Source organism: Xenopus tropicalis, chromosome 7 (genome assembly GCF_000004195.4).
Source record: "Xenopus tropicalis strain Nigerian chromosome 7, UCB_Xtro_10.0, whole genome shotgun sequence".
Taxonomy (NCBI): Eukaryota; Metazoa; Chordata; class Amphibia; order Anura; family Pipidae; genus Xenopus; species Xenopus tropicalis.
In genome coordinates, this window is record NC_030683.2 from 128,589,521 (window position 1) to 128,617,306 (window position 27,786).

General features: G+C 42.8%; 1 protein-coding gene across 1 annotated transcript; it reads left to right on the forward strand.

Annotated features, from left to right (window-relative positions):
* Nucleotides 1–11,509: 11,509 nt before the first annotated feature.
* nfkbid (NFKB inhibitor delta) lies at nucleotides 11,510–26,465 on the forward strand. The gene is made up of 12 exons (XM_031905935.1): nucleotides 11,510–11,596; nucleotides 18,674–18,750; nucleotides 19,962–19,998; nucleotides 20,123–20,313; nucleotides 21,029–21,249; nucleotides 21,416–21,521; nucleotides 23,416–23,562; nucleotides 24,579–24,636; nucleotides 24,764–24,915; nucleotides 25,049–25,165; nucleotides 25,256–25,420; nucleotides 25,787–26,465. The coding sequence occupies exons 1-12, from the start codon at nucleotides 11,569–11,571 to the stop codon at nucleotides 25,853–25,855; spliced, it is 1,368 nt and encodes a 455-aa protein (XP_031761795.1). The 5' UTR covers nucleotides 11,510–11,568; the 3' UTR covers nucleotides 25,856–26,465.
* Nucleotides 26,466–27,786: the final 1,321 nt, after the last annotated feature.

Genomic DNA, 27,786 nt, shown 5'->3' on the forward strand with positions numbered 1-27,786 from the left:
GAAGCAAAAAACTGGTATCATAACACCACAGGAAAGATGGAACTCAAATCAAAGATGCTCCGCTAAACTGAAATAGGTGAGTAAAGTACAATTTAGGGGTTTATTTGGGGGGGGGGTTAAAGTTAAAAAACTGCAAGGGGTGCATAGAGTGCAGCCCCAATATTATGCATTTTCAGGTTTGGCGGCCATGTACTTATGTGCAACCAGACATATGGGGTGTAATTTTATTCAGGGTAACTTGCTAATTGATACTGAGCAAGTTTTTTGATAGTTGCCATTGAGATTTTGGGGAGAAATCTAACTTTATATTTTTTTTCAGACTAAAGTCCAGCTTGTATAGGGAACTGCATCCACAATTTTGCCTGTAGAAAACCAAGAATGGTGTTTCTAAATAGCTGAAGTTGTCTATTTCAATGTATAGTTTATATGGGTTTTTTCACAGGTAAGGGGCAATTTTGTCTGAAAAACTTTGAGATGTGCACATAAATTGCAGCCCCATTATTATGCATTGCCCCTGTTTTGGGGCATTTGGTGGCTGCATCTTTATGTGCACCCATACATATGGCATATCGTTTTATTCAGGGGAACTTGCAGATTGATGTTTAGTAAGTTTTTGGTAGTTGCCATGGAGATTTTGGGGAGAAATCTAGGTTTGTATCTGGTTTTTCCTTGATTTCTGACCAAAGCGCTGACTTCTGCAAGGGACCACGGCCACAATTTTCCATGTAGAAAGAGGAGAGTGGTGTCTCTGAATAGCTGAAGTTGTCTATTTTTAATCAATGTATAGTTTATATGGGTTTTTTCACAGGTAAGGGGCAATTTTGTCTGAAAAACTTTGAGATGTGCACATAAATTGCAGCCCCATTGTAATGCATTGCCCCTGTTTTGGGGCATTTGGTGGCCACGTCTTTATGTGCACCCATACATATGGGGTATCGTTTTATTCAGGGGAACTTGCAGATTGATGTTTAGTAAGTTTTTGGTAGTTGCCATGGAGATTTTGGGGAGAAATCTAGGTTTGTATCTGTTTTTTTCTTGATTTCTGACCAAAGTGCTGACTTCTGCAAGGGACTGCGGCCACAATTTTCCATGTAGAAAGAGGAGAGTGGCGTCTGTGAATAGCTGAAGGTGTGCACTTTTCAGACATATATAGTTTGTGGGGGTTATTTCACAAGTAGGGGGGGTTAACACTGAAAAACTGCAGGTAGTGCACATGGAGCACAGCACCCACATTTTTAGCTGTAATTGCCCTTGTGCATTGCCCCTGCTTTGGAGTGTTTGATGCCCATGTCTTTATGTGCACCCATACATATGGGGCATCATTTTATTCAGGAGAAGTTTGTCTTTCAAATTTGCCTTTGTTAGAAAATTTTTATGACATTTTTTTTGTCAAATCCACATTTGATCATGCGTCCAAGTTTACGTTTTAGAAAAAAAAAAAAAATGTCAAAAAAAGTTCCAAATTTCACAATGCACTGACAAAAGGTATTTGGCTTTTGAGTGAAAACTACATTGCACCTAGAAACCTGAAGGTCTGTAGTTTCTAAAGATACCAAACATGAGGGGATATTTTAGATTTACATATAAGTTATGCTGCATCAACTGTTACAAGCGCTTTTCTGCTTTGTTCTGGTGTGATATTGTACTAAGTATTGCTTTAGTTTGGGGGTTACTTCTGGACAGGAACTGTGGGGTACCACCACATATTTGGTATCGTTGGACTTGGGAGTATCAGGGCTTTTACAAACAACAAAAAAAAGTGTGTAAAATTAACTTTTCTATGGAAAAAAAACTCAAAATATACAGAAATTTTTCATAATTTTATTTTTTTTTTACATATTTCACCCAAAATACACATCATATCTCCAGAAAAATTATAAAATTTGGTATGTATGTCGAAGCCCAATTAGTGACGAAAAAAACAATATATAATTTCCCTAGTTTCATGGAGGTTTTCCTACCAAAAAACATTTTTAAAGTGAATGAGTACAAAATGCTTAAAAAACGTCTGGCACTGGGGGGAACTGAAATGACGAATTCGGCTGGCACTTAAAGGGTTAAAGTATTTTTAGCAGGTTATTTACCAACATGACTGCAGTCTCTGGGGGTCATTTAAAAACACTGGGCAAATATGCAGTCTCCCATAGCAACCAATCAATGATTACCCTTTGTCAGTCAGCTGCAGGTAGAACAATGAAAACAAACATCTCATTGGTTGCCATGGTTTATTGCTCAGGTGCAAATTTGCCCAGCATTTATAAATGACCCACAAAACAAAAACAAGATATATAAATACCCGAGATATTCAGGGATTTATTTATTCAATAATTCATCATTTTCGCCTACAAAAACTGGAGATTCAAGAAAAACATCCAACTAAAAAAATACTGATAAAACACTGTTTATTTTCAGCTGTCGGGTCGGGGGTCAGTCTAAGGATGAGATCACTTGATTCATATTTATATGTAACTGTACTTAAATCTCTGCTCTAAATAAAAAATCTACAGTGTTTCTGGTAGAGGAACGAACCTGCAATGGGGAGTCACAGAAATTTTTACTCTGAATGAGCAGCCAGAGCTGGAAATCCCTGGTCAGCTGCCCATATTTACTATTGGCATGGGTAACTTGCAGATCTGTAGTTACCCACCCATGGGTGGATTCTAATCAAGGTGTAACTAACCAAAATCAGTAAAGCTGGCACTGTATTTATCCTGCTGTGGGTTCTGGGGTATTATACGTGGAATTGGCACTGTATTTATCCCGCTGTGGGTTCTGGGGTATTATACATGGAATTGGCACTGTATTTATCCTGCTGTGGGTTCTGGGGTATTGTACATGGAATTGGCACTGTATTTATCTGCCGTGGGTTCTGGGGTATTATACATGGAATTGGCACTGTATTTATCCTACTGTGGGTTCTGGGGTATTATACATGGAATTGGCACTGTATTTATCCCGCTGTGGGTTCTGGGGTATTATACATGGAATTGGCACTGTATTTATCTGCTGTGGGTTCTGGGGTATTATACATGGAATTGGCACTGTATTTATCTGCTGTGGGTTCTGGGGTATTATACATGGAATTGGCACTGTATTTATCCTGCTGTGGGTTCTGGGGTATTATACATGGAATTGGCACTGTATTTATCCTGCTGTGGGTTCTGGGGTATTATACATGGAATTGGCACTGTATTTATCCTGCTGTGGGTTCTGGGGTATTATACGTGGAATTGGCACTGTATTTATCCCGCTGTGGGTTCTGGGGTATTATACATGGAATTGGCACTGTATTTATCTGCTGTGGGTTCTGGGGTATTATACATGGAATTGGCACTGTATTTATCCTGCTGTGGGTTCTGGGGTATTATACATGGAATTGGCACTGTATTTATCCTGCTGTGGGTTCTGGGGTATTATACATGGAATTGGCACTGTATTTACCCTGCTGTGGGTTCTGGGGTATTATACATGGAATTGGCACTGTATTTATCCTGCTGTGGGTTCTGGGGTATTATACATGGAATTGGCACTGTATTTATCTGCTGTGGGTTCTGGGGTATTATACATGGAATTGGCACTGTATTTATCCTGCTGTGGGTTCTGGGGTATTATACATGGAATTGGCACTGTATTTATCCTGCTGTGGGTTCTGGGGTATTATACATGGAATTGGCACTGTATTTATCCTGCTGTGGGTTCTGGGGTATTATACGTGGAATTGGCACTGTATTTATCCCGCTGTGGGTTCTGGGGTATTATACATGGAATTGGCACTGTATTTATCTGCTGTGGGTTCTGGGGTATTATACATGGAATTGGCACTGTATTTATCCTGCTGTGGGTTCTGGGGTATTATACATGGAATTGGCACTGTATTTACCCTGCTGTGGGTTCTGGGGTATTATACATGGAATTGGCACTGTATTTATCTGCTGTGGGTTCTGGGGTATTATACATGGAATTGGCACTGTATTTATCCCGCTGTGGGTTCTGGGGTATTATACATGGAATTGGCACTGTATTTATCCCGCTGTGGGTTCTGGGGTATTATACATGGAATTGGCACTGTATTTATCCAGCTGTGGGTTCTGGGGTATTATACATGGAATTGGCACTGTATTTATCTGCTGTGGGTTCTGGGGTATTATACATGGAATTGGCACTGTATTTACCCTGCTGTGGGTTCTGGGGTATTATACATGGAATTGGCACTGTATTTATCCCGCTGTGGGTTCTGGGGTATTATACATGGAATTGGCACTGTATTTATCCCGCTGTGGGTTCTGGGGTATTATACATGGAATTGGCACTGTATTTATCCTGCTGTGGGTTCTGGGGTATTATACATGGAATTGGCACTGTATTTATCCTGCTGTGGGTTCTGGGGTATTATACATGGAATTGGCACTGTATTTATCCTGCTGTGGGTTCTGGGGTATTATACGTGGAATTGGCACTGTATTTATCCTGCTGTGGGTTCTGGGGTATTATACATGGAATTGGCACTGTATTTATCCTGCTGTGGGTTCTGGGGCATTATACGTGGAATTGGCACTGTATTTATCCTGCTGTGGGTTCTGGGGTATTATACATGGAATTGGCACTGTATTTATCCTGCTGTGGGTTCTGGGGTATTATACGTGGAATTGGCGCTGTATTTAGCCTGCTGTGGGTTCTGGGATATTATACATGGAATTGGCACTGTGTTTATCCTGCTGTGGGTTCTGGGGTATTATACATGGAATTGGCACTGTATTTATCCCGCTGTGGGTTCTGGGGTATTATACATGGAATTGGCACTGTATTTATCCTGCTGTGGGTTCTGGGGTATTATACATGGAATTGGCACTGTATTTATCCTGCTGTGGGTTCTGGGGTATTATACATGGAATTGGCACTGTATTTATCTGCTGTGGGTTCTGGGGTATTATACATGGAATTGGCACTGTATTTATCTGCTGTGGGTTCTGGGGTATTATACATGGAATTGGCACTGTATTTATCTGCTGTGGGTTCTGGGGTATTATACATGGAATTGGCACTGTATTTATCCTGCTGTGGGTTCTGGGGTATTATACATGGAATTGGCACTGTATTTATCCTGCTGTTGGTTCTGGGGAATTATACATGGAATTGGCACTGTATTTATCCAGCTGTGTGTTCTGGGGTATTATACATGGAATTGGAACTGTATTTATCTGCTGTGGGTTCTGGGGTATTATACATGGAATTGGCACTGTATTTAGCCTGCTGTGGGCTCTGGGGTATTATACATGGAATTGGCACTGTATTTATCTGCTGTGTGTTCTGGGGTATTATACATGGAATTGGCACTGTATTTAGCCTGCTGTGGGTTCTGGGGTATTATACATGGAATTGGCACTGTATTTATCCTGCTGTGGGTTCTGGGGTATTATACGTGGAATTGGCACTGTATTTATCCTGCTGTGGGTTCTGGGGTATTATACATGGAATTGGCACTGTATTTATCCTGCTGTGGGTTCTGGGGCATTATACGTGGAATTGGCACTGTATTTAGCCTGCTGTGGGTTCTGGGATATTATACATGGAATTGGCACTGTGTTTATCCTGCTGTGGGTTCTGGGGTATTATACATGGAATTGGCACTGTATTTATCCCGCTGTGGGTTCTGGGGTATTATACATGGAATTGGCACTGTATTTATCCTGCTGTGGGTTCTGGGGTATTATACATGGAATTGGCACTGTATTTATCCTGCTGTGGGTTCTGGGGTATTATACATGGAATTGGCACTGTATTTATCTGCTGTGGGTTCTGGGGTATTATACATGGAATTGGCACTGTATTTATCTGCTGTGGGTTCTGGGGTATTATACATGGAATTGGCACTGTATTTATCTGCTGTGGGTTCTGGGGTATTATACATGGAATTGGCACTGTATTTATCTGCTGTGGGTTCTGGGGTATTATACATGGAATTGGCACTGTATTTATCCTGCTGTGGGTTCTGGGGTATTATACATGGAATTGGCACTGTATATATCCTGCTGTTGGTTCTGGGGAATTATACATGGAATTGGCACTGTATTTATCCAGCTGTGTGTTCTGGGGTATTATACATGGAATTGGAACTGTATTTATCTGCTGTGGGTTCTGGGGTATTATACATGGAATTGGCACTGTATTTAGCCTGCTGTGTGTTCTGGGATATTATACATGGAATTGGCACTGTATTTATCTGCTGTGGGTTCTGGGGTATTATACATGGAATTGGAACTGTATTTATCTGCTGTGGGTTCTGGGGTATTATACATGGAATTGGCACTGTATTTAGCCTGCTGTGTGTTCTGGGGTATTATACATGGAATTGGCACTGTATTTATCTGCTGTGTGTTCTGGGGTATTATACATGGAATTGGAACTGTATTTATCTGCTGTGGGTTCTGGGGTATTATACATGGAATTGGCACTGTATTTAGCCTGCTGTGTGTTCTGGGGTATTATACATGGAATTGGCACTGTATTTATCTGCTGTGGGTTCTGGGGTATTATACATGGAATTGGAACTGTATTTATCTGCTGTGGGTTCTGGGGTATTATACATGGAATTGGCACTGTATTTAGCCTGCTGTGTGTTCTGGGGTATTATACATGGAATTGGCACTGTATTTATCTGCTGTGTGTTCTGGGGTATTATACATGGAATTGGAACTGTATTTATCTGCTGTGGGTTCTGGGGTATTATACATGGAATTGGCACTGTATTTAGCCTGCTGTGTGTTCTGGGGTATTATACATGGAATTGGCACTGTATTTATCTGCTGTGGGTTCTGGGGTATTATACATGGAATTGGTACTGTATTTATCCTGCTGTGGGTTCTGGGGTATTAAACATGGAATTGGCACTGTATTTATCCTGCTGTGGGTTCTGGGGTATTATACATGGAACTGGCACTGTATTTATCCTGCTGGGGGTTCTGGGGTATTATACATAGAACTGGCACTGTATTTATCTGCTGTGGGTTCTGGGGTATTATACATGGAATTGGCACTGTATTTATCCTGCTGTGGGTTCTGGGGTATTATACATGGAATTGGCACTGTATTTATCCTGCTGTGGGTTCTGGGGTATTATACATGGAATTGGCACTGTATTTATACTGCTGTGGGTTCTGGGGTATTATACATAGAATTGGCACTGTATTTATCCTTCTATGGGTTCTGGGGTATTATACATGGAATTGGCACTGTATTTATCCTGCTGTGGGTTCTGGGGTATTATACATGGAATTGGCACTGTTTTTATCCTGCTGTGGGTTCTGGGGTATTATACATGGAATTGGCACTGTATTTATCCCGCTGTGGGTTCTGGGGTATTATACATGGAATTGGCACTGTATTTATCTGCTGTGGGTTCTGGGGTATTATACATGGAATTGGTACTGTATTTATCCTGCTGTGGGTTCTGGGGTATTATACATGGAATTGGCACTGTATTTATCTGCTGTGGGTTCTGGGGTATTATACATGGAATTGGCACTGTATTTATCCCGCTGTGGGTTCTGGGGTATTATACATGGAATTGGCACTGTATTTAGCCTGCTGTGGGCTCTGGGGTATTATACATGGAATTGGCACTGTATTTATCCTGCTGTGGGTTCTGGGGTATTATACATGGAATTGGCACTGTATTTATCCTGCTGTGGGTTCTGGGGTATTATACATGGAATTGGCACTGTATTTATCTGCTGTGGGTTCCGGGGTATTATACATGGAATTTGCACTGTATTTATCTGCTGTGTGCTCTGGGGTATTATACATGGAATTGGCACTGTATTTATCTGCTGTTGGTTCTGGGGTATTATACATGGAATTGGCACTGTATTTATCCTGCTGTGTGTTCTGGGGTATTATACATGGAATTGGCACTGTATTTATCCCGCTGTGGGTTCTGGGGTATTATACATGGAATTGGCACTGTATTTATCTGCTGTGGGTTCTGGGGTATTATACATGGAATTGGTACTGTATTTATCCTGCTGTGGGTTCTGGGGTATTATACATGGAATTGGCACTGTATTTATCTGCTGTGGGTTCTGGGGTATTATACATGGAATTGGCACTGTATTTATCTGCTGTGGGTTCTGGGGTATTATACATGGAATTGGCACTGTATTTATCCTGCTGTGGGTTCTGGGGTATTATACATGGAATTGGCACTGTATTTATCCTGCTGTGGGTTCTGGGGTATTATACATGGAATTGGCACTGTATTTATCCTGCTGTGGGTTCTGGGGTATTATACATGGAATTGGCACTGTATTTATCTGCTGTGGGTTCTGGGGTATTATACATGGAATTGGCACTGTATTTATCTGCTGTGGGTTCTGGGGTATTATACATGGAATTGGCACTGTATTTATCCTGCTGTGGGTTCTGGGTATTATACATGGAATTGGCACTGTATTTATCCTGCTGTGGGTTCTGGGGTATTATACATGGAATTGGCACTGTATTTATCCCGCTGTGGGTTCTGGGGTATTATACATGGAATTGGCACTGTATTTATCCTGCTGTGGGTTCTGGGGTATTATACATGGAATTGGCACTGTATTTATCCTGCTGTGGGTTCTGGGGTATTATACATGGAATTGGCACTGTATTTATCCAGCTGTGTGTTCTGGGGTATTATACATGGAATTGGCACTGTATTTATCCTGCTGTGGGTTCTGGGGTATTATACATGGAATTGGCACTGTATTTATCCTGCTGTGGGTTCTGGGGTATTATACATGGATTTGGCACTGTATTTATCTGCTGTGTGTTCTGGGGTATTATACATGGAACTGGCACTGTATTTATCCTGCTGTGGGTTCTGGGGTATTATACATGGAATTGGCACTGTATTTATCCTGCTGTGGGTTCTGCGGTATTATACATGGAACTGGCACTGTATTTATCCTGCTGCGGGTTCTGGGGTATTATACATGGAATTGGCACTGTATTTATCTGCTGTGGGTTCTGGGGTTTTATACATGGAATTGGCACTGTATTTATCCTGCTGTGGGTTCTGGGGTATTATACATGGAATTGGCACTGTATTTATCCCGCTGTGGGTTCTGGGGTATTATACATGGAATTGGCACTGTATTTATCTGCTGTGGGTTCTGGGGTATTATACATGGAATTGGTACTGTATTTATCCTGCTGTGGGTTCTGGGGTATTATACATGGAATTGGCACTGTATTTATCTGCTGTGGGTTCTGGGGTATTATACATGGAATTGGCACTGTATTTATCTGCTGTGGGTTCTGGGGTATTATACATGGAATTGGCACTGTATTTATCCTGCTGTGGGTTCTGGGGTATTATACATGGAATTGGCACTGTATTTATCCTGCTGTGGGTTCTGGGGTATTATACATGGAATTGGCACTGTATTTATCCTGCTGTGGGTTCTGGGGTATTATACATGGAATTGGCACTGTATTTATACTGCTGTGGGTTCTGGGGTATTATACATGGAATTGGCACTGTATTTATCCTGCTGTGGGTTCTGGGGTATTATACATAGAATTGGCACTGTATTTATCCTTCTATGGGTTCTGGGGTATTATACATGGAATTGGCACTGTATTTATCCTGCTGTGGGTTCTGGGGTATTATACATGGAATTGGCACTGTATTTATCCTGCTGTGTGTTCTGGGGTATTATACATGGAATTGGCACTGTATTTATCCTGCTGTGGGTTCTGGGGTATTATACATGGAATTGGCACTGTATTTATCCCGCTGTGGGTTCTGGGGTATTATACATGGAATTGGCACTGTATTTATCCTGCTGTGGGTTCTGGGGTATTATACATGGAATTGGCACTGTATTTATCCTGCTGTGGGTTCTGGGGTATTATACATGGAATTGGCACTGTATTTATCCTGCTGTGGGTTCTGGGGTATTATACATGGAATTGGCACTGTATTTATCTGCTGTGGGTTCTGGGGTATTATACATGGAATTGGCAACGACTGATTTACTAACACGTGCTAAATAGCAACAAATCTGCAGCTACAAGTTTTAAAGTTAAAGCAAAACTCTTATTGGTTGATATGGGCCACTGCACTGCATTTTCCCTATAAAATAGTGGGTTCATGTCCGAGTGTTAATAATTCCAATATTCCTTATTCCCCATATTTTTCTTGTATTTTACTTTCTCGTCGGGTGGGGCTTTTTTAGAACAAATGTAACCCCTTCCCCCCCCCCCCCACAGCTCCTTTTCACCACTTCCTCCTAGCAGGAGAGATCTGTGACACAGTTAGTGACAGTGGCTACCAATTTCAGGGCAGTGGCACTTGGAGCGACTGCCAGTTTTTTGCCAAGTCAGATAGTAGTAATATGGGAAAGGAGCAAGATAGCAGCTCCCAGTAGGTATCAGAATAGCACTCAATAGTAAGAAATCCAAGTCCGGCTTGGGACTCCTCCAGTTACATGGGAGTAGGAGAAACAATAGGTTAGCTGAAAGCAGTTCTAATGGGTAGCGCTGGCTGAAAGCTCAGACTCGGGCACACTTTACTGCTGCGCTGCAAGTTGGAGTGATATCCCCCCCCCCCCCAGCAGCCGATCAGCAGAACAATGGGAAGGGAGCAAGATAGCAGCTCCCAGTAGGTATCAGAATAGCACTCAATAGTAAGAAATCCAAGTCTGGCTTGGGACTCCTCCAGTTACATGGGAGTAGGAGAAACAATAGGTTAGCTGAAAGCAGTTCTAATGAGTAGCGCTGGCTGAAAGCTCAGACTCAGGCACACTTTACTGCTGCGCTGCAAGTTGGAGTGATATCCCCCCCCCCCCTCACCCCCAGCAGCCGATCAGCAGAACAATGGGAAGGGAGCAAGATAGCAGCTCCCAGTAGGTATCAGAATAGCACTCAATAGTAAGAAATCCAAGTCCGGCTTGGGACTCCTCCAGTTACATGGGAGTAGGAGAAACAATAGGTTAGCTGAAAGCAGTTCTAATGTGTAGCGCTGGCTGAAAGCTCAGACTCAGGCACAAGGCACTGAGATGGCGCCTACACACCAATATTACAGCTACAAATACATTTGTTGGTTCAAGAATAAAGGGTTAAATGGCAGAGGGAATTATTTGCTGTGTAACAGTGTCATTTAGACATAAAAATATACCATAAACATCATGGCAGTGTGACTTTAAAATGTTGGACTCCTGACCTAATATTGAGAATAGTGAATATTTCAGGCTCACTGATTCTATCCGTGCCACTGTACATTATCTAGATACTTCCAGCGCACATTCTGCTCGCACCAACCACCAACTCTTTCCATTTATATTGGGTTTATTTTAGTGACTTTCCCTTGTTTCTTCCATTCTGTGTATGGGCTTTATCTACCCATCTCCCCTTCTCATCTCCCGGCTCTTTCCGTCACCTCCTCCGTGGGCTGAGCCTGCCAGTTCCTCTTTAATAGAAGCAGCTCAGAGCGACTGTCACATCACAGCGAGACAGACAGAGAGAGAGAGACAGCGCTACTGGGGAAGGCTGGACCCGTACAGGCAAGAGACGCAAGGTGGGGAGGGAATGAACTCTCCCCCCTCCACTTCTAGAGGTACGTGTCCCCCCCCAGTCCTGCATTATTGGTACAATCCAGCTACTAAATCATGGCTTGGCTATTATAGATGGTAAATAGATAGATAGATAGATAGATAGATAGATGATAGATAGATAGATAGATAGATAGATAGATAGATAGATAGATAGATAGATAGACAGACAGACAGACAGACAGACAGACAGACAGACAGACAGATAGATAGATAGATAGATAGATAGATAGATATAGATAATAGAATAGTTGATAGATAGATAGATACATACATACATAATGGAAGGGATAGTTGATTGATTGATTGATTGATTGACTGATTGATGGATCATGGATAGAATAGTTAATAGATAATGATAGAATAGAAGAAAGATGGTAGATAGATAGTAATAGATTGATAGATACACAATGGATAGAATAGTTGATTGTTTAATAGATAGATAGATAGATAGATAGATAGATAGATAGATAGACAGACAGACAGACAGACAGATAGATAGATAGATAGATAGATAGATAGATAGATAGATAGATAGATAGGTTAATAATGGATAGAATAGTTGTTACATAATGATAGGATAGAATAGTAGATAGATAGATAGATAGATAGATAGATAGATAGATAGATAGATAATGGATAGAATAGTTGATTGATAGATAGGTAATGGATAGAATAGTTGATAGATAATGATAGAATAAAAGATAGATAGATAGATAGATGGATAGATGATAGATAGATAATTATTATTAACATTTATTTATAAAGCGCCAACACATTCCACAGTGCTGTACAATAGGTAGATAGATAATGGATAGATGGACAAATAGATAATGAATAGATAGATAGATAGATAGATAGATAGATAGATAGATGATAGATAATGGATAGATGGACAAATAGATAATGGATAGATAGATAGATAGATAGATAGATAGATGATAGATAATGGATAGAATAGTTTATAGATAATGGATAGAATAATAGATAGATAGATGATAATGGATAGAATAGATGGATAAATAGATAGATAGATAGATAGATAGATAGATAGATAATGGATAGAATAGATGATGAAGGGAGCGGTGGGTGTGACTCATTGCTGTGACCATGTGACTCATGACACTGTGGATTTCCCTGACACTTATTCATAGCCGGCCGGGGATTCCTTTCTCTCTCACTATCACACACCCACTCACCCACTCACCCACTCACCCACCCACTCACCCACCCAGCCCGTCTCTCTGTCCCTGCCTGTAACTGCCCATGTGTCACTCCTTATGGGAATTACACCCCCCTTGCCCCCACCCCCCCCGCGCAGGCATTCATACCTGCAGCACCCAGCATCATTAAAGGGCAACTAAGCAAATTCCCAAGAAACATTCCTTACTCAGCTTCACTGGTATCTGGCTGTTTCTATTCTCTGCACTGCTGGTTCTGGCTCCTCGAGCAATGTAACTGTCCGTTCATTAGCAGGGCTGCTGCTTAAATATATATATTATTATATTATATTATTATTTTATTATATATTATTATATATATTATATTATATATATTATATATATTATAGTGCCACTCCACTGTAATATATATATATATAAAACATTTTTTCTTTCAATAGAACTTTTCAGACAGAAAGACAGACGTTATTGTGCTGGTTTAGTGCCCCTTTATTTGCCAGTCAGCAACTCAGCGCCTGATTGGCTCGTGGGGCTGGAGCGAGGGGAAGTGGCGGCCGCGTCTGTCTCACCGCAGGTTCCTCGGACCTTTAGACAAAAGTGAATTGTTCCTTTTTTTAGGTTTATCTTTTCACAGAGGAAGAAAGACTGGGGCAGGGACACAAAACGTATTATTTCTTGTTTAGTTCATTGTTTATCGGGTCGGAACGGCCGCATTCCTGGATGTGGGGGGCAATTTTCTAAAATTGAATAAAAAGTGGAAAGCCCCTCAGAATGACATTAGGGCAGTATTATATATACAGTACTTACTGTGCCAGCCTGGGGGCACGGCGGCCTATGGCTGTAACGATCAGGGGCTTTATATTTGCCCCCCACCTTGTTAGGCCATCTTCTGTGTGTCAGTGGCACCGCACGTGCTCAGTGGGATCTGACTGGGCTGCTGGGAAGATAAGCTTGGGGTCAGACTGGGGTGTGTGGGGCCCAACAGAGCTACCCCAGGGGCCCGGGACACGGGGGGGGCTCATCTGCCAGAGAACTATCTGCAATAGAAGTTTATTGGGAAATTGCTTTGAATTTTATGTAATTATTTATCATTATATTTTCAAATATTTTGTGATAGTAAATTCCATTTTCTAATTAGGGATGTATTTGTACCAATGAAATTCCAGCCTTGACCCCCCCCCCCCCCCCGCTTCTCCTGCTCCCCCTTCTCTGTAGGTTGGTGAGAGGCGGAGCCATTCGTGGGGCTTATTTAAAAAACAGGGAGTTTTCAAATGTGGGAATTCCGTGTAATTCAGTCGTTTGGTCACGGAATTTCCAAATTATTTGCTCGACAAATAACTGGAAATATTTGCACCACAAATAATAGGGGCCGACGAGGTGATTGGGTATGATGGGTAGAACACGGGGACCAATCATTTTGGATCTGCCGGGGGCCAATTAAAACTCAACTTAATGAAATGTTTATTTATACTGCGGCACGGAAAAACCATTTGTACTCACACTGTAACTGCCAGCTATTTCTCTGCCTTCCTGTAAGTGAAGCATCATGGGAAGATTTCCAATTGGGCATGGACATCTTTAGTTTTGCTGATCTTTTTTAATTTTTTTTAAAGGGCAAGTAACACCAAAATAGCACTTATAATAACTGTGCTTCATAGTTCTAATAGCATACATTGATGACAGATAGATGACAGATAGATGATAGATAGATATGGCATGGATATTTTTTTTTTATTCACAATTTTTTTAAAGGGCAAGTAACTCCAAAATGCAATTATAATAACTATGCTTCTTCATCTCTAGTAGCATATATATATATGGATAGATAGACAGACAGATAAATAGATAGATAGATTAGATGATTGATAGATAGATGATAGGTAGGTAGATAGATAGGTAGATAGATAGATAGATATACAGACAGATAAATAGATAGATAGATAGATAGATATGGCATGGATAATTTTATTTTTGCTGATTTTTTTTATTCCTAAATTTTTTAAAGGGCAAGTAACACCAAAATGCACTTATAATTACTGTGCTTCATTAGCTCCAATAGTATACATTGAAAGATATATAGATAGATAGATAGATAGATAGATAGATAGATAGATAAGTAGATAGATAGATAGATAGATAGATAGATGATAGATAGATAGATGATAGATAGATAGGTAGATAGATAGATAGATAGATAGATAGATAGATAGATAGATAGATATAGATGGATAGATAGATAGATAGATGATAGATAGATATGGCATGGACATTTTTATTTTTGCTGATTTTTTTTATTCCTAATTTTTTTAAAGGGCAAGTAACACCAAAATGCACTTATAATTACTGTGCTTCATAAGCTCCAATAGTATACATTGAAAGATATATAGATAGATATATAGATAGATAGATAGATAGATAGATAGATATGGCATGGACATTTTTATTTTTGCTGATTTTTTGCTAATTTTTATTCTTAATGTTTTTAAAGGGCAAGTAACACCAAAATGCACTTATAATAACTGTGCTTCATAAGCTCTAGTAGCATATATATATGGGTAGGTAGATAGATAGATAGATAGATAGATAGATAGATAGATAGATAGACTGATAGATGATAGATACAGTAGATAGATTGATAGACTGATAGATAGATAGATAGATAGATAGACAGACAGACAGACAGATAGATAGATAGATAGATAGATAGACAGACAGAAAGATAGATAGATAGATAGATAGATAGATAGATAGATAGATAGATAGATAGATAGATAGATAGATAGACTGATAGATGATAGATACAGTAGATAGATTGATAGACTGATAGATAGATAGATAGACAGACAGACAGATAGATAGATAGATAGATAGATAGATAGATAGATAGATAGACAGACAGAAAGATAGATAGATAGATAGATAGATAGATAGATAGATAGATAGATAGATAGATAGACTGATAGGTAGATAGATAGATAGATAGATAGATAGATAGATAGATAGATGATAGATAGATAGATAGATAGATAGATAGATAGATATGGCATGGATAATTTTATTTTTGCTGATTTTTTTTTTATTCTTAATTTTAAAGGGCAAGTAACACCAAAATGCACTTATAGTAACTGTGCTTCATAAGCTCTAATAGTATACATTGATGACAGATAGATAGATGAAAGAAAGAACGAAAGATATGGCATGGATATTTTTATTTTTGCTGATTTTTTTTATTATTATTTTTTTTAAAGGGCAAGTAACTCCAAAATGCAATTATAATAACTGTGCTTCTTCATCTCTAGTAGTATATATATATATGGATAGGTAGATAAATAAAAAACCCTTTGATTTGTTTTGTTTTCCTGTTTAAAGTACAATTTTTTGGGCTTAAATAAGGGGTTCGGGTATAAACCAACTCTCTCTCCTATGTGTTAAAAACCATTATTAAAAAACATAAAATAAAATACTATATTTCTTTGTTTATATTGGGGTTTAGGTTTAAAACTACAGGAGAGCAATAGAAAAAAATCTGATGAATTCTGACTTTTAAAACCCGTAATTCTGACTCAGATCATATTAAACTCATAATAATCATAATAATGCGATAAAAAAAATTAATTTTGTTTTTTAAGTCAAAAGTCATCAGAATTATTATTATTATTTTTTTTTTCATTGGCCCCCAGTGCTTTTCTGTATAAAACAGGGCTCCCTCCTATATCTTAATATCTATTATTATAAACAATAAAATACAATGTTTTTCAGTACAAAGGGAGGTTCCAGGGTTCTCTCGATACATAAAAAAACATTAAAAAAATTGGAATATTTCTAATAAGAACAAAAATGTATTAGAATTGTATTTGGAGGATTTTTTTTCTAGAAAAAGAAAAAGAGAGATTCTCTATTCTCTATATAATTACTAAGAGCAGGTTTGTAAATTGGAGTTTTGCTGGGGATTTAATTTACGTATCATTGGTCAGAAAAATGCTGTTACTGGTTAAAGGGGAAGTTCACCTTTAGTAGGTTATAGAATGGCCAATGCTTAGCAACTTTTCAATTGGTCTTCATTATTTATTTGCCTCCTTCTTCTGAAGTTGACTTTTAGTATGTTCAATGGTCAATTCTAAGCAGCTTTTCAATTGGTCTTCATTATTTATTTCTTATATTTTTTTAATTATTTCCCTTCTTCTTCTGCCTCTTTCCAGCTTTCAAATGGGGGTCACTGACCCCGGCAACCAAACCCTATTGCTCTGTGAGGCTCCAGTTTTATTGTTATTGTTACTTTTTATTCCTTATCTTTCTATTCAGCCCCTTCCCTACACATATACCTGTCCCTCATCCAAACCCCTCCCTGGTTGCTAAGGTAACTTGGACCCTAGCAACTCTTTCCAGCTTTCAAATGGGGGTCACTGACCCCGGCAGCCAAACCCTATTGCTCTGTGAGGCTCCAGTTTTATTGTTATTGTTACTTTTTATTCCTTATCTTTCTATTCAGTCCCTCCCCTATTCATATACCAGCCTCTCATCCAAACCACTCCCTGGTTGCTAAGGTAATTTGGACCCTAGCAACTCTTTGCAGCTTTCAAATGGGGGTCACTGACCCCGGCAGCCAAACCCTATTGCTCTGTGAGGCTCCAGTTTTATTGTTATTGTTACTTTTTATTCCTTATCTTTCTATTCAGCCCCTCTCTTTTAAATATAACACTCACTTGTTCAACGACTGCCTAGTTTCTAAGGTAATTTGAACCCTAGCAACTAGATAACTGCTGAAATTTCAAACTGAAGAGCTGCTGAACAAAAAGTGAAATAATCAAAAAACCTCAAATAATAAAAAATGAAGACCAATTGCAAATTGTCTCAGAATATTTCTCTCTACATCATATTAAATTTTCACTCAAACAGCCCCTTTTTTACCACTGTAAAGAAACATCCTTTTCTATTATTTACAGAATTACTGGGAAATTCTGATGAATTCTGACTATTAAACCCCATAATTATGACTTTTAAAAAGATAAGGAATAAAAAGTAACAATAACAATAAAACTGGAGCCTCACAGAGGACTAGGTTTTGGTTGCCGGGGTCAGTGACCCCCATTTGAGAGCTGGAAAGAGTTGCTAGGGTCCAAATTACCTTAGCAACCATGGAGTGGTTTGAATGAGGGACTGGTATATGAATAGGAGAGGGGCTGAATAGAAAGATAAGGAATAAAAAGTAACAGTAACAATAAAACTGGAGCCTCACAGAGCAATAGGGTTTGGCTGCCAGGGTCAGTGACCCCCATTTGAAAGCTGGAAAGAGTTTCTAGGGTCCAAATTACCTTAGCAACCAGGGATGAGAGACTGGTATATGAATAGGGGAGGGGCTGAATAGAAAGATAAGGAATAAAAAGTAAAAATAACAATAAAACTGGAGCCTCACAGAGCAATAGTGTTTGGCTGCCGGGGTCAGCGACCCCCATTTGAAAGCTGCAAAGAGTCAGAAGAAGGGAAATAATTTTAAAACTATAACAAATAAATAATGAAGACCAATTGAAAAGCTGCTTAGAATTGACCATGGAACATACTAAAAGTGAACGTAAAGACGAGCAGCCCCTTTAAATGTAGTTCAACAACAACTGAAAGATTTTTTTGCTTTAAGCAAATTTGGGCTTTTTTCATAATTGTTCATTTTCCGCCACCTGTGAGTTGAGCCGTCGCAGCTCATGGTTCCCCCCTTGTCCCCCCGAGTGTTATTGCTCTCCCCGTATCCTTACGCCCACTCACTGGCACCCCCATAGAGCTGCTAGGGAAATTACCCATCGTTGTTTTAGGTTTTATGTTTTACTGCTTCGTTAATTATATTTTGGGAGCAAATCTGCTGTTTATCAACCATCTTAGTAACTGCATTGCCTTCCTCTGGTCTCACAGACTGTCGACCCTACTATTCCACCCCGCAAACTGTGAAAAAACTGCTGGAGCAAAAGCGCCAACAGAAGAGTGCCCAGGTGAGATAATGTACCCCCTACTGTAAATGATAAGGATATTAGCAGTCACTGAGGGGTTCTGTGCCCCCATATAAAGGCACAAGGCTGCAGGCTGAGTTATACAGGGAACTCTGAGTATCACTCATGTATTATAAGGGATAATGTACCCCCTACTGTAAATGATAAGGATATTAGCAGTCACTGAGGGGCTCTGTGCCCCCCATATAAAGGCACAAGGCTGCAGGCTGAGTTATACAGGGAACTCTGAGTATCACTCATGTATTATAAGGGATAATGTACCCCCTACTGTAAATGATAAGGATATTAGCAGTCACTGAGGGGTTCTGTGCCCCCCATATAAAGGCACAAGGCTGCAGGCTGAGTTATACAGGGAACTCTGAGTATCACTCATGTATTATAAGGGATAATGTACCCCCTACTGTAAATGATAAGGATATTAGCAGTCACTGAGGGGTTCTGTGCCCCCCATATAAAGGCACAAGGCTGCAGGCTGAGTTATACAGGGAACTCTGAGTATCACTCATGTATTATAAGGGATAATGTACCCCCTACTGTAAATGATAAGGATATTAGCAGTCACTGAGGGGTTCTGTGCCCCCCATATAAAGGCACAAGGCTGCAGGCTGAGTTATACAGGGAACTCTGAGTATCACTCATGTATTATAAGGGATAATGTACCCCCTACTGTAAATGATAAGGATATTAGCAGTCACTGAGGGGTTCTGTGCCCATATAAAGGCACAAGGCTGCAGGCTGAGTTATACAGGGAACTCTGAGTATCACTCATGTATTATAAGGGATAATGTACCCCCTACTGTAAATGATAAGGATATTAGCAGTCACTGAGGGGTTCTGTCTCCTGTACATTTCCCATCCCCCAGGGTTTTCCTAGCTGGTAACCTCCAAAAATCCCCAAAAATATGTTTAAGGGACAGATGAACAGGACAGAATTAGAGAGATGAAGGCAGATACTTGAGTGGTTGCCGTGGGTTACTAGGCTACACATAACTCCTTTCTTTCTGTTGCTCATTCCTATTATCCAGCCCTAGGGGCACCATCATGACGGGCAGAGTGTTCCCCTATCTCGCTGCCCGTAGCCTATTAGTATTTAGTATTAACTGCTAAAGTCGGAGTAATGAAAGCAAACATCTGATTGGTCGCTGCCCCCCCATCTATTGCTAAATTCTTATTTCTGACTCTTTCATTTGCAGGCGTCGGCATCCCTTGTGGAATTTAATCAGGAACCAGGTGGGTGCTTGAATGTGACCCCCCCCCCAGTCTGGCTGCAAATGGTATCTCCTGGCACCACCCTCCTGCTTTATTACCCCCAGCCTATAGGGAGTCACGGGGCAAATCTTTATTTTATTCCTAGATGCTGCCGGTTCCTTTGTCCAACACCCCCCTCAGGATGATGAAGCCCTCCTGTTCCCAAGGCACGGTGCCCACTACAACTACCCCGTCCTGGAAGACTTATACCCCTCTGGACCTGGGGCCTTGTATGGGCCGGAGAGGAGATATGAAGCTGGGAGAAGGGACATCCCTAACTGTGACCCAGAGATGGAGGTAAGTTGGCTCGGAATCCTGCTGCCCCCCAATCATGATCATAATACCATAATACCATTATCAGGATACCACTGGATTTGCCATAAAGCAAGACCGCGCCGCTGCTTTTGCCTAGACAGGAAGTGGAGACAGAACTACTGCTTTAAAGGGGTTGTTCCCCTTAAAAGTAACTTTTCGTATGATGTAGAGATTGATATCGGTCTTCTCTTTTTAATTTGAGTGTTTTCCAGTTTGGATTTATAGCAGCTATATGGTTGCTAGGGTCCAGTTTACCCTAGCAACCAGGTGGTGGTTTGAATGAGAGACTGGAATATGAATAGGGAAGGAGCTGAATACATAAATAAGTAATAAAAAGTAACAATTGTAGCCTCAGAGAGCAATGGTTTTTGGTTGCCGGGGTCAGTGACCCCCATTTGAAAGCTGCAAAGAGTTGCTAGAGTCTAAATTACCTTAGCAACCAGGGAGTGGTTTGGATGAGAGACTGGTATATGAATAGGAGAGGGTCTGAATAGAAAAATAAGTAATAAAATGTAAGAATAACAATAAAACTGGAGCCTCACAGAGCAATAGGGTTTGGCTGCCGGGGTCAGTGACCCCCATTTGAAAGCTGCAAAGAGTCAGAAGAAATAAAAAATGAAGACCAATGGAAAAGTTGACCATAAAGCTAACTTTTAGCAAGTTATATAAAGATGACCCCCTTATGTTCATTGTCCAGGTTCCCTTCTCGACCGGCGCCTACGCGGCTGCTTTTTCCCATGATGCCTCCTGGTCTGGACACCCCCAGGCCCCTTACCCAGCAGCGGGAGCTGACCCGTTCCTGAGGGTACCGGGGGCGGCTGTGCCAGATATGGTGCCATTGGACCTGGAAGACGCCAGAGCGGAAATTCAGAACCTGAGCCCAGATCAACTCCTGATCCGCGACGAGGACGGAGACACGTAAGTAAAATGTTGGGTTAAAGGGGAAGTTATCCTCCCAACTGAGCTAAACACAGGTTCATTTAAATAGGCCCCTCCCCTTTCCGTTAAACCACGCCTCTTTTCTAACATCTATGGCTGTAAAATGAAAAAGGATTGGCTGCTCATTCATTTATTTCATGTTTAGGATCCTCCACCTGTACGTGGCGCGGGGGCTGCGCTGTCTGTCCTATGCGGTGGCCGAACGCTACCTACAGTACGGGCAGCTGGACACCAGGGAGCACAATGGGAAGGTAAGTGGGGCCAAAACATTCATTTCTGGGGCAGATTTTCCTAGGCTTTCCCCATTCAGCAAGACAGTGGGCTTTATGTTGCCCTTTACGCCTTTGGGGGACAGGCGTTAAGTACAGGGCTCCGCCTCCTTCCACCCACTAATCTGTCAGAGAAAATTTGGGGTTGCACTCAGTGGGGTAACTGTAGAGGTAGCAGAACCTTTAGGGGGACCTGGAGGAATTGGGGACATCATGGGGCTCATTTATAAATGCTGGGCAAATGAGCAGTAACCCATAGCAACCAATCGGCGGTGAGGTCTTTCCAGCCAGCAGCAGGTAGAACAATGAAAGCAACCTTCTGATTGGTTGGCAAGCAAATTTGCCCAATGTTTATAAACAGGGCTGCCAACAAAATTCTCTGGGCCCCCCTCCCACAGGTCCCCTTCCCCAATGCCCCTCCCATCAGTACAAAGACACACAGACATAAAAAGTATCAGGGCCCCCCTAACAAAGTGGCCCCCATACACAGTGCCCCCCTAATGCTATGCTGCCAGGGCCCCCCATACACAGTGCCCCCCAAAGACAGTGCCCCCCTAACGCTGTGCTGGCCAGGGCCCCCCATACACAGTGCTCCCCCAAAAAAGTGCCGTATACACAGTGCCCCCAATTGCCCCCATACACAGTGCCCCCCCAAAAAGTGCCCCTATACACAGTGCCCCCAATTGCCCCTATACACAGTGCCCCCCCCAAAAAGTGCCCCTATACACAGTGCCCCCAATTGCCCCCATACACAGTGCCCCCCCCAAAAAGTGCCCCTATACACAGTGCCCCCAATTGCCCCTATACACAGTGCCCCCCCCCAAAAAGTGCCCCTATACACAGTGCCCCCAATTGCCCCCATACACAGTGCCCCCCAAAAAATGTGCCCCTATACACAGTGTTCCCACTGTGTATAGGGGCACATTTTTTGCCCCCATACCTCCCAATTGCCCCCATACACAGTGCTCCCCAAAAAATGTGCCCCTATACACAGTGTTCCCACTGTGTATAGGGGCACATTTTTTGCCCCCATACCTCCCAATTGCCCCATACACAGTGCTCCCCAAAAAATGTGCCCCTATACACAGTGCCCCCAATTGCCCCCATACACAGTGCCCCCCCAAATAACCCCATAGACAGTGCCCCCAATAGCCCCCATACATAGTGCCCCTAATTGCCCCCATAGACACGTACGCATCGGGCGCAACCAATCGGATTGGACTACGGATGACAGGGCTCGTAATAGATTAAAGGGGGCCCAAGCCAGTCAGAAAACTGTAGCACGGCCGGGTCCCCCTGCCCATGGACGACTGTCCCCCCTGCACCCCCCTGATGGCGCCCTGTTTATAAACAACCCCCAGTAAGGACAGGTGAGAAGTGGGGAGTCTTGGGCCACCAATGATGTTGTGCATTACAGGCTGGGCGCCCAAAATAATTTTGCACTGGGCCCATGAAACGATGCCCCTGTGTGCATTTATACAAGTGAGATGGGTGGCACCCTAGTGCCAGTGAAAGGGTTAATAGGTCTCGCTGACAGAAGGGTTAAGGCTGTTCCATGACGCGGAGCTGTTACGGTTAAATCCTTCCTCCCTGGGCTGCCGTGCGTGGAAACTGTGTGACTCGCGGCTTCCTCTTCTGGCTGAATGGCAACTAGCCCGGGGCACTTTCACTTGTGGCCCTCACAGTGGCTTAGGGGCCGCAGATAAAAGGAAAGTCTCTCTAACTAATGTATAGGTGAACTTGCCCTTTAAAGAAATCTACATGCCTAAAGAAATCTGCATGCCCTGGACTCTGGCTGCCACAGCATGCTGGGAGTTGTAGTAGAGCAACAGTCATGGGAATCATTCACTGATTGGCCTTTTATGTTATTCCCCAGTCTCCCCTCCTAGTGGCTGCGGCGGCCAATCAGCCGGAGATTGTGTACGACCTGATCATGCTGGGGGCCGACGTCAACGCCTCCGACTGGAAAGGCCAGACGGTTCTACACGTGGCTGCCACGTATGGATTCTCGGATGTACTGAGGGTGAGTGTGAGCTCCTGGGGTTCTGCGGCCTGCTGGGAGTTGGAATTCAACGACCATGGGTCAAAAAACAACATTCATTGGCAGTGGGGCCACCTATATAAACAGTGTCGGACTGGGGTGTCTGGGGGCCACCATGGCTGCCACCCCAAGGGCCCCCACCCAGGTCAGGAATTCCTACTCCCACCGCCGACCTATCCTTACAGTTCCAAACTGCCTGTATAGCTTTCCCAATTTGGAAAACCAGGCAGGATTCTCCAAGGTTGACCCAGCAATTGGCCAATAGCTGATCGCCACATCATATCCCTGCCCAGTGACATCACTTCCTGCCTGGAGTTCCAGGGCATGATTGGTGGTAACTCTAACGCCTTGTTGTGGCGGAGTGGAGCCCACAAGTTCCAGGCAGGGAGTGGACTTGGATTAACGGGGCCCCTAAGGTTGGGTTTTTCCAAGTGTCCCACCGGCCCAGTCCGATCCTGAGTATAGAATACACGATGCCGCCCCCCATGTCTCTGTTTGTAGAGCTAAATATGCAGTAATCGATTTCATACAGTAGGGGGCAGCACATGTATAAGAGATGAGGATCACTTATTAGGGATGTTGAGGTGCTCAACTCTACACTCTCTCCTAAGCCGGTCAACCATGTTGAATAGCTTATATCCCCGTGGCCGACCCCCCCATCATGAGAGGGGGACAGATAGTGCCAGTGGCATTTAACTTCTCTACTGCCACTGGCTGTCCCCCTCTGATGATGTCAGACATGGGGGGTCGGCACGGGGGTATAGGCTATTCAACATGGTCGACCGGCTAGGAGAGAGTGTGTTAGAGTTGAGCACCTCAACATCACTAATGAGCTGGGGACATGTTGGTGGAGCTTTCAAAAGGGTTACTAGCATCACAGGTACGTTGGGTCCTGGGCCTGCAACCCACCCAAAAAGAAAACTGACAGTCGGAACCTGCCCAACCAGGCCAGGAACAACTTCACCGCTAACATCGATGTTCTTCTTCTCTGGCCCCAGGTCCTTGTGTCTCTCCAGCGGCAGCAAAACTGTGATGTGGAGTCCAGAAACTATGATGGTAAGGAAGAAAAAAATTAATTGGTGATTTGTGGTCGTTACCCAAGGGCCACCAGTATCAGTGGAAGCTTGATTAGATGTTGGCCCAGTAGTACCTGGCAATGGTGGTAACTGTGCTTTCCCATCAGGCCTGACTCCCCTACACTGTGCGGTCATCAGCCTGAATTGCGCCTATAACAGTAAAAGGCTTCAGCCCACCCAAGAGAACCAACAACAGGAGAGGGAAGGGATGACCTGTGTGCAACTCCTGCTGCAGCTCGGGGCCAGCTGTGCCAGCCAGGTTAGTCCAGATCTAGCAACCAGCCAAGGGGGGTTGACTCCTGCCTTCTGCTGGGCAAGGTTGGTAAGATGTAGTTTCGTTCTTCATGGTTTCATTTGTGGAAGGAATATCTCCATCTCTATCCTTCACACAGGACATCAAGAGCAATAAGACGGTTCTCCATCTGGCAGTGCAAGCTGGGAACATCCCTCTGGTCAAGTTTCTTCTGAATCTGCCCCACACTGACCTACCAGCCCTCGTCAACCTGAAGGTGAGGGGGTATAAATATTTCTCTACCTCCATCGTTTTCCTTCTCTTTGTCCAGATCACCCTAATCTTGGCCTGTTCTTCTCCATTCTAGGCTCATGGAAACACAGCACTCCATATGGCAGCCGCTCTTCCTCCACACCGATCTACTGAGTTCCTGATTCAGCTGCTCCTCTCCTCGGGGGGAGATCCAAGCATGCGCAACCTGGAGAACGAGCAGCCCGCCCACCTGGTTCCTCCTGGGGAGTTCACCGACCAGGTAATGGCCCTTCTAAAAGACCTTTCTAAAAACCATAGAAAGCCTACTAGTTAGTGGTTGGCCCTAGTCACCCTCCCCTTCAGGTTGATGAGGGCTGGCAGGTCAGTGTGGGGCAGATTCAGAAGAAACTTGACTAGAGGAATGTTTCCAGCTTGCACTGCCAGATGGACAACCGTCTTATTGCTCTTGATGTCCTGTGTGAAGGATAGAGATAGAGATATTCCTTCCACAAATGAAACCATGAAGGACAAAAGTACATCTACCAACCTTGCCCAGCATTAGGCTGTTGTAGTAATCCAACCTGACCACTGAACCTGGACCTCCCAGCTGTCCCAGCTGAGCCATTTCCACCTCTTCTTTCCCCAGATAAAGCTCTTGCTGAAGCGCCGCCGTGTTGCATCATCAACTCGCCACCAATCATCTTCTTCCTTATAGGAACCACCAAGACCACTTGTTTTGTCCCAATATAGAGACCTTTCCACTGACAGAAGGAGTCTGTATCTCTGGGGTTCGGACACACGGCCTATGTCAGTAGATCCAAACCGGCTCTGCCCAAACACTCGGGTCGGTTCTCCTTCCCATCATCACCTGGTTTCTGTGAAACTGCCATCAAATTCTTAGAGTAAGCCAACTCTCTTTTCCTCGTACTATTCCTATTGACAAGCTCCTCAGGGGTGTGACTTACTGGAAAAGGGGGAGGCCATAGTGCTAATTGTGGGCGTGGCTAAGAGGGAATGGCTTACTGGTAGAACAGTATAACTCCCAATTATCTCCCAGTTATATAAGGTTTGAATGTGTATTTATTATTTTATTTGTTGGTCAATATGAATTTAGGGGTAATTAGTGGTAACTATTTAACATTAATTTAGACAGACGCACCAAATTCCCCTAGAATTACATCTTAGAAAAAGAAAAGGTCAGTTTCCCTTCCAGATAAGTCTCGTCATTATCCCTCACCTCAATTTCCTGCTTAGATAAAGGGGTGGGTTCACCTTTAAGTTAACTTTTAGTTCCTTATAGAATGGCCAGTTCTAAGCAACTTTTCAATTGGTCTTCATTATTTATCTTTTATTGTTTTAGAATTATTTCCCTTCTTCTGTCTCTTTCCAGCTTTCAATGGGGGTCACTGACCCCGGCAGCCAAACCCTATTGCTCTGTGATCCTCCAGTTTTATTGTTATTGTTACTTTTTATTCCTTATCTTTCTATTCAGTCCCTCCCCTATTCATATACCTGTCTCTCATTCAAACCACTCCCTGTGCTCTGATAAACTTCAGTCACACTTTACTGCTGTGCTGCAAGTTGGAGTGATATCCCCCCCCCCTCACCCCCAGCAGCCGATCAGCAGAACAATGGGAAGGGAGCAAGATAGCAGCTCCCAGTAGGTATCAGAATAGCACTCAATAGTAAGAAATCCAAGTCCGGCTTGGGACTCCTCCAGTTACATGGGAGTAGGAGAAACAATAGGTTAGCTGAAAGCAGTTCTAATGTGTAGCGCTGGCTGAAAGCTCACACTCAGGCACACTTTACTGCTGTGCTGCAAGTTGGAGTGATATCCCCCCCCCCCAGCAGCCGATCAGCAGAACAATGGGAAGGGAGCAAGATAGCAGCTCCCAGTAGGTATCAGAATAGCACTCAATAGTAAGAAATCCAAGTCCGGCTTGGGACTCCTCCAGTTACATGGGAGTAGGAGAAACAATAGGTTAGCTGAAAGCAGTTCTAATGTGTAGCGCTGGCTGAAAGCTCACACTCAGGCACACTTTACTGCTGTGCTGCAAGTTGGAGTGATATCCCCCCCCCCCAGCAGCCGATCAGCAGAACAATGGGAAGGGAGCAAGATAGCAGCTCCCAGTAGGTATCAGAATAGCACTCAATAGTAAGAAATCCAAGTCCGGCTTGGGACTCCTCCAGTTACATGGGAGCAGGAGAAACAATAGGTTAGCTGAAAGCAGTTCTAATGTGTAGCGCTGGCTGAAAGCTCACACTCAGGCACACTTTACTGCTGCGCTGCAAGTTGGAGTGATATCCCCCCCCCCTCACCCCCAGCAGCCGATCAGCAGAACAATGGGAAGGGAGCAAGATAGCAGCTCCCAGTAGGTATCAGAATAGCACTCAATAGTAAGAAATCCAAGTCCGGCTTGGGACTCCTCCAGTTACATGGGAGTAGGAGAAACAATAGGTTAGCTGAAAGCAGTTCTAATGTGTAGCGCTGGCTGAAAGCTCAGACTCAGGCACAAGGCACTGAGATGGCGCCTACACACCAATATTACAGCTACAAATACATTTGTTGGTACAAGAATAAAAGGTTAAATGGCAGAGGGAATTATTTGCTGTGTAACAGTGTCATTTAGACATAAAGATTCAGTT

Excerpts from the sequence above, each read along its gene's own strand:
- nfkbid (XM_031905935.1), top strand. The coding sequence starts at position 11,569 with ATGAACTCTCCCCCCTCCACTTCTAGAG. Across the intron at positions 19,999-20,122 it reads GGAATTTAATCAGGAACCAG|ATGCTGCCGGTTCCTTTGTC; the intron begins GTGGGTGCTTGA and ends TTTTATTCCTAG. Across the intron at positions 21,250-21,415 it reads CGCGACGAGGACGGAGACAC|GATCCTCCACCTGTACGTGG; the intron begins GTAAGTAAAATG and ends TTTCATGTTTAG.